Raw genomic sequence first — 13730 nt, forward strand, 5'->3', positions numbered from 1 at the left:
AGGGGAGCAGCCAAAGCACATCCCCAAGGTGGGAGAGGAGCAGAGAAAGCTGTGCGTGGTTGGGGGCTGTGGTGGGGTCCTGAATCCTGCCAGGGAGCCTGAGAGGGTTTTTAGCTGGTGTCGGCTGGCCCGCTGCCGTCTCCCACACGTGGCCAGCTGAGGGCTGGGCAGGTGCCATGTGCAGCCCTGGCTTTGAAGTGGTGGTACCAGGAGCAGATGAAGCAATGTCTGAGCCCATGTGGGTCCCAGGACCAATTATGGAGACCACTGGGAGGCTGCACGTGCTGTTCTGGGCATGCAAGTAGGGTGCTGATAGGGCTGTAGGCTTGGGGTGTGGAGGTCAGGTGGAGGTCAGGGAGGGAAATGTGCTGTAGAGACCCGAGTTGGACACAGGGGCCCCAGGGGGGCAGCTGAAGGCAAGGGTCAATGTCGGCCATCCTTGAGCCCCTGTCCTTTGTGTGGTCAGAGACCCTTCCCTCACATGTGGAATGTTGTGTGTCTCCTCATGCTTGTAATCATAGTGTCAGATTCTGGATGGAACAAATAGAAATAATATGAAAAGGAAAAAGTTGAGGTGATGAAAAGAACAATGAACTGCTTTTTCCAACAAAATAGCTGTTTGTTTACCGTTCAGGTCTGCACCAAGCCAGCTTTGTGAGTACTTCCTTCAGAGGCTCACACATCCTGGGACCTCGTCCCTGCCTTCCCTTCCCCTCCTCTCTTTCCAGGAGAAAAAGAAGGAATTAAATTTCTGGTTTGACCATTTCTTAACTTACTCTCACGTCACTATCTGTTCTGGGATTTCCTTCCTTTCCTTTTTTAATGACACAAGTAACGCTCGAATATGTTCTGTGCAGGTGTGCCACGGCGTGGATGAAGTGACATCCCCCTTGTCACCTCGGTTCCTTGCCCACTCGTGGTGGTATGGGAACATCTTAGTTGGGTTTGGTTCTTTCTACATAAATAGACTGCAGTGTTGGTGGCTCTTTGTGCTGTGGTTCTCAGTTAATATGTCCTTGAGACCTCTCCTGTGGGCACCTGAGCCTAGTCCAGGTCTGGACACCTTTGCTGGTGGACCTGGAGGCAGTTCACGGGCATCCTGGGATGACCGCTCAGCCTGAACGAGGTGCAGGTGCCTACTCTGCTCCCCAGCTCAGCAGCCATGTGCCAGCAGTCTCCCAGCAGGATGGCCCGAGTGGGCCTTGATTGGTGATAGAAGGCCTTCCCACAGCCCCAGGCCCCCTGATGCCATGCCCATTGCTATGGGCTCACTTCCCGGCCACGGGAACCCCTGGCTTATAGTCTTTCTCGGTATAGACCTTGGTGTTTGCTGTTGCAGGCGGGACTTCCACCAGTGGGCGATCCACGAGCATTTCCTCCCCAAGCCTGCTGCTGCAGGGGGCTGCGATGGAGACCTGGAGACAGCGTGCACAGTTCTTGTCGATGTGCTGATGGACTTCTGCCAAAGGTAAGGAATGCTAATGCCAAAAAGCATCTGACTTTTAATTTTGGTCCTGCTAAGCATGTATTCTTATTTCTTTCAGTCCAATTTGTATTGTACAAGGCACAATTGAACATGTCCTGGTAGTAAGTCTGAGTCTGATAGAAATAAAGACAAGTTTCCTGGATCAGTTTTCTTTATGTGTGTCTGTTCGCCGGTGGCAACAGCTTTGTATTTCTGCTTTGTCACCTGGCATTCAGGGTCAGCAAATGTGAAGAGTGGGACAAAGGTCTAGCAAGTGGTGAGCAGTGCCGACTGTCGCCATCTGAGGTGCGTGCAGCACTGCTGTGGACCAATGGCTGTGACAGGCCACAGTCCTGTGTTGTCCGGGCTGTGTTGGGCATGTGTTTCTGCTGAGTTGTCTGTTATGTCTCTTCATTCTCATGATTGCTGTGTCACAGTGATGAGGTCGTGAGAAGTCCCATTTTCCACGTTTTAGGTGATACATCATATTACTTCAATCATAGAAAATCAATCCTGTTGTTACACTCTAAGAAACAGTGTCCAGGCAAATGGTTACTGAAGACACAACATAGGACAGATGGCTTTGTTTTTCCTAGTGCCTCTCTCTTCTCCACAAGGATCTGTAAACATGTAGTCCAGTTGGCACAAAGCTTATAGACTCGTGTTACATTTCAGTACAATCAACAGCATTGGAGTTCTTCCCACCAGCATGCAGTGGCCGGGAACAACACATGCTAGGGAAACCGAAGTTGGGGCCACTCCTCTTGTCGTTTGGTTTTCCCTAGGACTCTTTTTTTTCCCCCGCCCCAAAGCCCCAGTAGATAGTTGTATGTCATAGTTGCACATCCTTCTAGTTGCTGTATGTGGGACACGGCCTCAGCATGGCCGGAGAAGCAGTGCGTGGGTGCACGCCCGGGATCCGAACCTGGGCCGCCAGCAGCAGAGCGCGCGCACTCAACCACTAAGCCACGGGGCCAGCCCCTGGAATTATTGTCTTAATTTCATTTCTCATTATTCATTGTTAGTGTGTAGAAATAAAACTGATTTTTTTGTATTGATTTCATATCCTGCAACTTTGCTGAACTTGTTTATTTGCTCTAATAGTTTTTTATTGTGGATTCTTTAGGATTTTGTATGTATAAGATTGTGTCATCTGTGAATAGAAACGGTTTAACTTTTTTCTTTCCGATCTGGGTGCCTTTTATTTATTTTTCTGGCTGAATTGTCCTGGCTGAAACTTCCAGTGCAGTATTGAATGGAAGTGGTAAGACAGGACATCTTTGTCTTGTTCATGATCTTAGGAGGAAACTTTTCAGTCTTTCATCATTAAGTATGATATTTGCTGTGGGTTTTCCATAGATGCCCTTTATCAGGTTGAGGAAGTTCCCTTCTGCTCCAAGTTTATTGAGTGTTTTTATCATGAAAGGGTGTTGAATTTTGTCTCATGTTTTATCTGTGTCTATTGTGGTGGTTATGTACTTTTTTATTCTGTCAATATGTGTATTACATTAACTGATTTTTGGATATTGAACCAACCTTGCATCCTTGGGATAAATCCCACTTGGTCATGATACATAATTGTTTTTATGTGTTCCTGGATTTGGGTTGCTAGTATTTTGTTGTAGAAGGTTCTGTTGTTGTTGATTACTGTGAGTGTCACGTGGTCTCCGCAGGCCTCTGGCTCTGGGACCAACACCATTCTGGAGGCAGGAGGAGAAGCAGGAACTCCAGCATAGTTAGGAGATACTTAGGAGGGTTTTATTGTGTTTTTATTTCAGTTCAAGGAGTTATGACCACTCAGAGAGTTCTGATTTGGTTCTTGGTGGCTGCACAGGAAATCGAGATATTTTTTCCAGATTGCAGGTGAGTTAGAAGATGCAAAACTCAGCATGTTCACTGCACATAAGCCATCTGCTATTAAGATGCTTATTATTAATATCCTTCATGGGTCCTACAGCAACCAAGCAGAATGAAAACCATAACACACACAATGGCCCAGACCCAGAATGACTGTGCTCTGTGAATTCATTTCACCAGAGAAGGTCACAGAAATACAGAAACAAAAGCTGTGATGTTGAAACCATCTCTAGGCTTTGGGACATTTAAAATTTGAAAATAGAGGAAATTAAGAAAATACCGGGCCTGGCCCGGTGGCATAGTGGTTAAGTTCGCACGTTCCACTTTGGTGGCCCAGGGTTCACAGGTTCACGTCCCGGGTGCGGACCTACTCACTGCTCATCCAAGTCATGCTGGGGTGGTGTCCCACATAGAAGAACTAGAAGAACCTACAACTAGAATATACAACTATGTACTGGGGCTTTAGGGAGAAAAAAGAAAAAAAGAGGAAGATTGGCAACAGATGTTAGCTCAGGGCCAGTCTTCCTCAAAAAAGAAAAAAATACCGACTTTGGTAGTAAAAGGGTTACTACTCCACTATTTTCTGCTTTTTTAACTCTTGGCTGCTCCATTTGGATGTCAGGATCTGAGAAATTACATACATAACCCTCTACTTGTCAGAGAATCAAGAGTTTGTGGAGTTTGGAGGCCAGGAGACTCCTATTTTACAGGTCATGTGGTACCTCCACAGGCTGTCGGGTGCTTTTTATCAAGGCGGGAGCACTTAGGAGGTGCAGAAGTGGTGTTCTCATTTGAAATGAAAACTACATTCTGTAGTTAACATGCCTGCTCTCCTCCAGACCCTGGGAGTGAGCTCTTGGGTCAGAGTGCAGACAAGGCCCCTTCCTGCCTCCACATCCACTGTGTACACTGGGAATCTGTACCTTTGGACGTGTATATGCAGTTCTGTTTTATAGGAGTCTTTGTGTGGATTTCATGCTTCCCGATGGTGTTTTTGCTGCCACCATAAAGTGCCTGAATTTGGAAAATGTGGGAGTGAAAGAGAAACCATGGAGGGTGCAGTCTGGAGCGCTGGGAAAATTTACTTAGAAATGAGTAAAACATCCCACAAAAAAGACTCGAATCCCCCAACCCCTCATCTTGACCTTTTGTCCTCCACGTCCCTCATAACTGGTTGTGGAAGGAAGAGTGACCAGGGAGGGCAGACACAGCGTGAGTCATGGGGTTTGGGGTCACAAATGGACAGGGTGATGACGAGACGTGGGCACTCAGCTTGTTCTGTCTCTGCATCTGAATGTGTGCAAGTAGGTAGTGTGCACACGTGTGTGTACACTTTCAGTTAACGGGCATTTATCAAGTGCCTGCTGTGCATGTGCCTTATTTATGTAATTCATGCCCAGATTGTGCGTCTGCACACAGCTGTATGTATAGGTAAAGAGCAAATGATAAACGTGGCAAAATGTTAGCCATAAGTGAATCTGGGTAAAGGTGTTCTTTCTACTATTCTTATTTTATTTTGGCAAATTTCTGTACTTTTTCGGTGATTTCCAAGTAAGAAGGCTTGTCCCACTCACTCTTCCTAGCCCCTGTGGAGACCTCTCTTCCAAGCCCACTTCAGGGTCCCGATAGGGGCTGACACAGTAAACCCCAAGGAGTTTCTGCCTTCACATTAGGGGACAGAGAACCACCGGGAACCAGAGATAAATGTATGTGAACGTCTTGGCCTTGCTTTTTTCCAGGAGATGGCTGTTGACCTGGAGCAGGGCCCAGTGGCGCCCTACGGCCACTCTTCCTCTCGGGGGCACTTCCTTTTCGGGGTTTTCCGCAGACGGCTCCGTGCTCTGGCGAGTGGGTGGGACGTGGCCACCCACCTTCGGAGACAGCGGGAGCTGCTTATGTGCAAACGGTAACTTAGCACCACATCTCAGAGTCTGTCTTTACATTGAGTTTTCTTTTCCATTAGTCACTCGTTTCTGTCCCCCCTGCTGCCCAGCCTGTCATGGTATCTTTTCCTTGGGGGTTGCATGGAGGGTAGGGCCTGGAGGTATAAAAAGCACTTTGGATTAAAGCCTTCATGCTGAGACTCAGGAATCCCTCTGGTGAAAGATGTAGCCTTAAAGAACTCATGTTAAAATAAGGAAACTGTGAGTGCTCAGAGACATTCCCTGCAGCCGCATTTATAATGAAAAGTGTGAAATGATGGAATTTTCCAATATTAGGGAACTGCTTCATTAGACTATGGTGCACCCTTTACTTGCTTATTATGCAACTTAAAAATTGGTTTTTGGTAACACATTTTTTTGTGTGTGTGTGAGGAAGATCAGCCCTGAGCTAACATCCGATGCCAATCCTCCTCTTTTTGCTGAGGAAGACTGGCCCTGGGCTAACATCCGTGCCCATCTTCCTCCACTTTATATGGGACGCCGCCACAGCATGGCCTGACAAGCAGTGCGTTGGTGCGTACCGGGATCAGAACCTGCAAACCCCAGGCCACTGAAGCAGAGTGCATGCGCTTAACTGCTGCGCCACTGGGCCGGCCCTTGGTAACACATTTGGAGTGTCTGCAGTGGGCCCAGCAGGGCACACATGCTCAGCACACAGCCCCAGGTGGGGACACTGGGGCTGCAGACCAGACTCGGGTTCTGAGAACAAGTAGGGAGGGTCGTTGCAGCTCAGAGAGTCTGTGAGCTCTCGAGAAGGAGTGAAGTTCGGCCGTGCCTTCACAGTTGCTGTACTCCCTTCTTTCTAAGGATCCTCCTCAGCCTGCCTCCGTCAGTGCTCGTCGGCAGCCCCCAGGGAGAACAGCCAGCCACCCCTGACTGTGACGAGTTCTTCCACTTGGTCAACTCTGAGCTGGTAGGTACAGTGCAAGTGACCACGGGACACAGGGATAAGGGGGTGATCTGGGCACTGAGGCTTGGTTCTTAAAAGTTCATGAGTGCATCTATGGTCACTTGGGGCTAACTGCCTCAGTCCGTGTCCTGACCATATGGGATTACTGAGAAAGAGGAGTTGTGTGAGAGAGCAGGAGCAGCTGTGAGTGTAGTGCTTCACCACAGCTGGACATGGGCCAGCGGGATGCAGAGACCTTCCTCCCAAGCTTAAGTTCCTTCACAGAACTTTCCTCGAGTTGTAATAATTTGGATCCATGGAATGTTGCAGACCCTTCTGCTTGCCAAGCACCTGCATTCATTTCTTTCCAATTCTGGCATGTGTCGGGTGTCCAAAAGCCTGGCGGTGCCATGATCACCGTCACTAGCAGGCAGCCCCATGTCATTTTACACGTCACTCAGCGTCAGGTGCTCCACGATCTTACCAAGACAGACGAGAGATGACATCCCTGGACCTGCATCCAGTCAAGGTCAATGAGGTGACCTTGAACAAGCGTGCTCCCTGCACACTTCATGAGAACGGCTTCTACTCCTAAAGGTGTTTTTCTGGTTTTTAGAAATGCACAAATATGTCTGACTGGAGGTTGAACGGAGGTCCCATTCAGTTGTGTAGAGCTTTAAAAGGTGACTCTGAGAGCAGAGGAAATGAGCTCAGATTTTCTTTAAATTCTTACCAGAGGCTATTTTCCTTAAAGCTCTCGGAATAGCCTGTGGAATGTGCAGGACAGCTCCTCATTGGCAGAGGACAGGGAAAGCAGAGAAGTGGTAGGAAAGAGCAATGCCACCCCAGCAGCAGGAGCAGCAGTGAGTGCTGCCCCACCTCCCCGGGGCGCCCAGGAGGCTGGGGGATCTGGTTGCACAGAGGAGCCATGTGGAGAAGCAGTGAGCTAGAAGGTTCCAGCACAGTGTGTGAGTGGACATGAAGCAGCCCAAGGCCGGCCCTCCACGGTCAGTGGTGATGCTGTGGCCTGCTTTCTTCCACAGCTAAACCCTTAAACCCTCTGGGCACATGCACAGGTGCTCAGCACACAGCCCCAGGCAGGGACAGTGGGGCTGCAGACCAGGCTCCGTCCCTGTGCCTCCTCCCCACTGGCACCTTTCTTACTGGCCTGTACTGTTTTGCAGAGAAACTTCTGCTCCCATGGAGGTGCCCTGACCCACGACATCACCGTCCACTTCTTCAGGGTAATTCCCTTTCCCTCTGCACCCCCTTGTCACCTGCTCAGACTGCCCGGGCTGGATCCTTGTGTCTGGCGGTGCTTTGAAGTCATGGTGTCTTTCAGGGCCTGGGTTCACTTGCAGACTGCTGAGCTTCTGGCATGTTCTCTTCTGCAGGGGCTCCTCAATGCCTGTTCACGAAGCAGAGACCCCTCCTTGACAGCCAACCTGACCCTGACCACGTGCCAGACCGAGTGCCCCATAGTTCTGACCTCTGCTCTGGTAGGCCCGGCTGCCATTTTGGGGGTGTTCGTGGACCTGCACTGAGCTCCTCAGCTGCCTAGGGCTTCTCGGCAGTGTGTCCTCGATTTCTGTCCACAACTTCATCCTAGTTATTACAGTTTAAGACAAAATGCATTAGGAGAAACAGAGGCTAAATAGAACACGTCAGAACATAGGTTCTCCTGCCTGCCCTCTCCCTACACCTGTCTCAGGTGGCACAGAAACCTGTAAGAGAGCTGGGAAGGAACAGGCTCTTCTTGTCTACATGTCTGGGTGTTCCTTCACTCACTCACTCATTCTGTGTTGGCTGGAGTTGAACAGTAACTGCTGCGCTCTCCCGTGGGTATAATCTGGTGTTCATTCCATCTGTCGTCTTGGTTGCTGTCTCAGGACTTGAGAACAGAGAGGCCGCCTCAGCCTCCTGCCAGCCTGGCCTTCCTGTGACCTGACGTTCTAGGACCAAGGGTGTGGGGTTCCTTTCGGTGCCTTTGCGGGCTTTCTTAGAGTCCTGACAACACACAGCTTCTTTGCTCCCTTCTCAGTTTCACTCAATGGCATCCTGACACTCACTGTACTGGGACTAGAGCTCATTTCCCTCAAAGCAGCATATTCCCTGCCAAGCTCCCTGAGCGGCTTTGGCATTTCACCTGGTCTAGCTCAGTGGGATGGAATTAACCTTCAGGGAGCTATTCTGTGTTTAAAACACCAGCTCTCAGGCCGGCCCCGTGGCTTAGTGGTTAAGTGCGTGCACTCTGCTGCTGGCGGCCCGGGTTCGGATCCCGGGTGCGCACCGACGCACTGCTTCTCCGGCCATGCTGAGGCCGCATCCCACATACGGCAACTAGAAGGCTGTGCAACTATGACATACAACTATCTACTGGGGCTTTGGGGGAAAAAAATAATAAAAACTAAAAAAAAAAAAAAAAAAACACCAGCTCTCAGCAGGGATGTCCAAGGACTGGGCCCAGGTCTGGGGCAGAGTGTGGCTGACTCCACAAATAGGGGGCCTCCTTAGGCAGGGCCCTCCCCTCTCCAGATTCCGTATCCTCTGCAGATGAGGATGAGAATGCCTCATGCAGTTGCTTTGAGCCTTAAATAAGGGACATGAGGTACTGTGCTTCAAGTTACAAAGCATTAGATGGACGTGAGCTGGGCTTAGAGGGGGCGTCTGCTGGTGGAGTGGACATCTCTCACCTAGATCTTCAGTGGTCACTTGAGGTTTCCAAATCGTTTTGACTATGGGGACTGGAGATGTGTCCAGATACAGCTGCCCCTCTCTCTTTACTGCTATCTTTTTCTTCTGTGAGTTGTGGTGGCCACGCCTGGAGCCTGAGCTTCACTGTCGGTGGAAGAAATGCCTCCAGGGCCCACTGCCCCGAGAGCTGCAGAGGCTTCGAGAGGCCCAGCAGTTTGCCAGGAGGTAAGTGTTGGCAGCGGGACATGGGGGAGAAAGCGTGGATGTACTTTAGGATCTGCTCTGGATTATGTCCATGGACATCTTGGGGTGCTTGAGAGGGGCCTTTTGGGCAGGCTCTGCAAGACCCACGTTGAGTGGGAACAAACAGAACAAGCTGACAGCTTTCTGAGTGAGAAGCTCAAGACTATTGTGGAAAGACTGATTTCAGCAGGTCCCTGCTTAGCTTTCCTGTCCATCTGCCTGTCTCCTCCTCCTATATCCGCAGTGGCCCTGAGAGTGGCCGGGTCAATACCACAGGGATGTGTTAGGGATGCAGCCCTGGGACTGGCCAGTGATCTAGGTTAACCGCCCTCCTGACCTGCTGAGCTGACGGTCTCTGGCATCCTGCTGGATTTGGGGAGTGTTGAGTTCTTAGAGGCCTCCAGAAGGAACTGCTGGTCCCCATCCAGCCTCCTCACGTCTGACTCTGTGACTGGAGCTTTTTTATCCCTGATGTGCCCATGTTCCCCTGCAGGGTCAGGGGTGCTCGAAATCTCAGAAAACAGGGAAAGCGAGTCTCGCCCACCAACCCTAGTTCTGCTGACAGAGCAGATTGCTTCAAGTTTCTGAATCATGGCATTCTATTCCCTTACTAATTTTTAGCCCTTTTTAACTTGCTGGAAAACCTTTTTGAACATCGCACTTCGGTCAGAGCAGGGCCTGAGGACTGAGTAAGCGGAAGGGCCAGGTGCAGACCCCTGAGGGTCCGAGTGGTGGACTCCATGCCACAGGTCTCAGTGTCCCACAACCTTTGAAAGGATTGAAAGCTCAGGCAGCCAGGACCAGGTGCCCTGTCCACAGCACAGAGGCATGCTAACAGAACTGGAAACCAGACCCTAAACCAAGGACCAGGCTGTGATACAGGCTTGGGCCTCTGCCCTCTGCCACAGGTCTCCATGCAGAGCCAGGGGTATGAGGGACACAGAACTCGTTTCTGCTGACTCTGCAGCTTCTCACTGCTTGACCTAAAGCTGGACGGGGCCGGTGTTGAGACAGTTACAGGAACAAGGACTTTAAGTCCTTAGGTGACGTGGTTGTGAGGTTCCTGTGTTGACACTTGCCTCTCTATCTCCCAGCTTCCTCTCTCCCAGCACAGCGTCCCCTGCACCTGACCCAGCGTGGGTCTCTGCTGCAGCGCTGCACTTTGCGATTCAACAAGCCAGGAAAGAAAGCGTTGAGAGAGAGCTAGAGAAGCTGGACTGCCAACAAGAGGAGGCAAGAAATAAAATTCTTTCACTTATTTTTTTCTTTTCTAGTAAGCTCATTTTTAATCAGGTTTCTGATCAATAGTATTTCTCATGGTTCACCTAATGAAGTGTGCTTTTCCAGGGACAGACAGGAAGTTTGGAGTTCTTGTAACTTGATTTGGAAGTAAAACTTACTGGGTTTATAGGTTTAATAAGACTTGGACTCTCAAGTTTACTGGTAAAAGGAACACCTTACGTTTCATTTTTCAAGTGCTTTTATTTAGCTTCCTTTTATCCTCACCACAACCCAGGGTAGCTGTCCGCTGTCCAACGGAACCTTTTGTGTTCCTGTTTCCATAGCCTCGATTCGTGTGCACCCCCAGTTAGGCACACGCTGAGAAACAGGGCAGGTGCAAGGAAAAGAGGGTGGAGAGAAGGCTGCTCTGAATTCCAGGCTGGCACCTTGAAACGTCCCCACCAGGAGCTGTGGGACCAGTCTGGACTCTGTACTCAGTGCTCACCACACCCCCCAAGGCTTGGCAGCACAGAGCCCCTCAGCCAGAGATGAGGTGCGCCCTTCTGTGTCCTCTGTGAGGAGGGGCACCTCGTCTTCCTGAGGAAGAGGAGAACCAGCCCTACGGCACTCCCTCCAGTCTCCCCAGCTAAACCGTTTGCTCTGTAATGTCCACCTGTCAGCTCAGGACATACATGCCTGCCTGACAACAGAGCAACTGCTGAGCCAAGGTTTTTTGGTAATTATAATTTAAAGTAAAAAACCTATAGGAAGATTCTTCCAAGTTTTTTGTTTTCAGGTTCTTTTTGTTGGAAGGGTTTTTGGTGGCTTCAAAGCCTCCAGGCCTGAGTTTGCCAAGGGGACAGTGTCTGAGACCCCACCCAGCCTGGCTGTGCACCAGGGGGTTGGGAGAGGTGGGTTCTTGCCCTGAGTCAGGATGGAGCCTGTGGGGTTATCGCCAGGGATTTTACAAACACTTCTGGACGGGAAGCTGGGGAGCAAGGCTGGGCACAGGTGAGGGGTACCTGCAGCTCACATCCCAAGGAGGCCCTCAGCAACAGCCTGATTGCTCACTGCTGTCACTGTTCCAAGCTGTGTTCAGAGGCAAGTATAAAACAACCCAATCAGTAATAATTTATTTTAAATTAAATTCTCTTTAAAAGTAATTGGAGGGGCCAGCCCAGTGGCACAAGTGGTTAAGTGCGCACACTGTGCTGTGGTGGCCCAGGGTTCGCTGGTTCAGATCCGGGGCGTGCACCGACGCACCACTTGTCAAGCCATGCTGTGGTGGCATCCCATATAAAGTAGAAGAAGATGGGCATGGATGTTAGCCCAGGGCCAGTCTTCCTCAGCAAAAATGAGGACTGGCAGATGTTAGCTCAGGGCCGATCTTCCTCACACACACACAAAAAAGTAACTGGACCATTTTCTTTCTGAGAAGAGCCACTTAAAGATTTATACTCTAGACCTATAAAGAGGAACTTGTGCATTCCTTCTCTAGAGCTACTTCAGGGACAGAGGCAGAGGTAATTTGACATTGTGTAAGTGTGCCTCTTCTTATTTGCAGCTGCTGGTTTTCCTGTTTTTCTTTTCCTTGATCGGCCTGCTGTCATCACATCTGACCCCACACGTATGTCAGACCTCATCAGCTAAGGTGGCGTTTCCCACTGTGGGCAGGACAGCGAGCAGCCTGCACAGCCCCCACATGTGCTTGAAACCACGGGTCTCTAGTTTCCCCCAGACCTCCTGAATCAGGGTCTCTCAGGAGGGAGAGGGGAGGGCCCTGGAACCTTCATTTCAAAGGGTTTCTCAGGAGAGTAACTGTGTTCACTGAAGGGAGAACCCCTAGGCTATGGGCCTTTCTCTTGATGTCTTATTTCAGACCTTGGGAGCTGAGGGTCCCTGGCCACCTCCTCCTACCTGAGCCTCCTCCATCCAGAGTTCCCAGGGTGACATCTTCTATAGGTTATGAGCACTTAAGACTTAGAGCAAGAAAAAGGAAAGGCTCCCTTCTGTACCGAGGTCATCCCTCTTCCCCACGTGTATACACTTCTAAACACCAGCTCTGCAGACACCTGCCATCTCTGAGTCTTTCTCCCTCTTCTGTGGGTCACAGGCCGTCAACTCCCTGAAGGCTTTGGACATTTGTGGCAAGATTCTGGGGTTTTTGGAGAAAAGGAAAATATCCTGGCTGGTGCTCTTTCAGTTGAGAGAGACAGGTAAGAAATCCACTGAGACTTGATAGCTAATGGAGGGATGGCCATCTGCTGGGAGCACAGGTGACCTGGCAGGGTCAGACTAGGATCCAACTCTGTAGTCCTTCTCTTCAGAAGCAACCTTCAAATGGTTAAGAATGAGCCCTCCTTCGGGCTCACTTAACAAACTCGTTTTTGCAAGTTTATCTTCTTGCTGAGTAAATAAACCCCATTTTGGTCAGGACAAATGTAGTATAAACTCATTTAAACAACAAAAGGATTTAGTGGAGTTCTGAGGATCCCAGGGTGCTGCTGGGCTGTCCTGTGGGGGATCTGCCTGTCTGGCCGCCAGGCTCTGCTCTCCAGCATGAGGACGTCACCCTTCCACAGCCAGGCACAGGCCTCCCAGAGGAACCTGACATCCCTAAAGATACCGATGCTGGGGAGGAGGCCCCCCGAGCTGACTCAGCACCCCCATGGTGTTACAGATGCCAGCCTAGGGCACATCCTCCTCCGCCTGGCCCCAGATCAGTACATCAGGCTCTTGCCATTCGCCTTCTACAGGTAACTGCACCTGCTGTTCTGGTCAGTGCCACAGCCTTCTCTCTCAGAGAAGGAGCCCGCGCCCCTGGGGCCTTGTGTGGTCTGAGGAGGGTCAGCATCCCCTGCCCCAACCCTGTATCTTGGCACCACTAGGGGTCTCCCTCCAAAGCCTGCCTGTAACTTTGTTCCTCAGATGAACAGCTGTTCTCTGTGCTGGCTGCCACTTATCCCTGTAAGGTCTTGGAGTCATCTGACATCTTATGTCTTTACCTTCAGCCTTCTCTCCTACTTTGACAAAGACGCCCTCCTCAGGGAAGACGCCTTCCTGCACGTTGCTGTCGACATGTACCTGAAGCTGATCTGCCTCTTTGTGGATGGCGATACGAGTGCAGTCTCAATTCCAGCCAGCGGGATCCAGGAGCTCCAGGGCCAGGCAGGTGCAGGGGCCCTTCTCCAGGTAGATGGCACATCCCACAAACCCAAGCAGCAAGCTGTCTGGGGCCTGAGGCCTGTGAAAGCCCTTCCTGGCACAGTGAGCAAGTGTGGGCACCCTGACCATGGCTCTGCCTGTCTTCTCTCTAGGGTGACCCTGTAGGCCTGTTAACAAAAGCTCGTCTTTTTCTGCTGCAATCAATACCTCAGTGCCCGAAAAAGAGCTTCTCAAACATAGCAGAGGTAATACC

The 13730-nt window shown here is 50.5% G+C and overlaps 1 protein-coding gene across 14 annotated transcripts in view; it reads left to right on the forward strand.

The window, feature by feature from the left end:
- The window catches only part of FANCA (FA complementation group A), a 61464-nt gene that overhangs the window by 45333 nt on the left and 2401 nt on the right, over positions 1–13730 (forward strand). For 3 of the 14 annotated variants that reach the window (XM_087419703.1, XM_087419710.1, XM_087419709.1), the window contains 13 exons: positions 1340–1468; positions 3244–3328; positions 5062–5228; positions 6073–6178; positions 7339–7398; positions 7549–7653; positions 8961–9073; positions 10186–10324; positions 11877–11963; positions 12426–12528; positions 12993–13068; positions 13324–13504; positions 13630–13722. In XM_087419703.1, the coding sequence (XP_087275829.1) occupies positions 1340–1468; positions 3244–3328; positions 5062–5228; positions 6073–6178; positions 7339–7398; positions 7549–7653; positions 8961–9073; positions 10186–10324; positions 11877–11963; positions 12426–12528; positions 12993–13068; positions 13324–13504; positions 13630–13722 (1444 nt within the window). Of the gene's footprint in view, positions 1–1339; positions 1469–3243; positions 3329–5061; positions 5229–6072; positions 6179–7338; positions 7399–7548; positions 7654–8960; positions 9074–10185; positions 10325–11876; positions 11964–12425; positions 12529–12894; positions 13069–13323; positions 13505–13629; positions 13723–13730 lie in introns of those variants that run through there. The other 11 variants (XM_087419705.1, XM_087419704.1, XM_087419706.1 and 8 more) reach the window with 11 other exon arrangements.

Source organism: Ceratotherium simum, chromosome 30, assembly GCF_057802395.1.
Source record: "Ceratotherium simum simum isolate JZ-2026a chromosome 30, ASM5780239v1, whole genome shotgun sequence".
Taxonomy (NCBI): domain Eukaryota; kingdom Metazoa; phylum Chordata; class Mammalia; order Perissodactyla; family Rhinocerotidae; genus Ceratotherium; species Ceratotherium simum.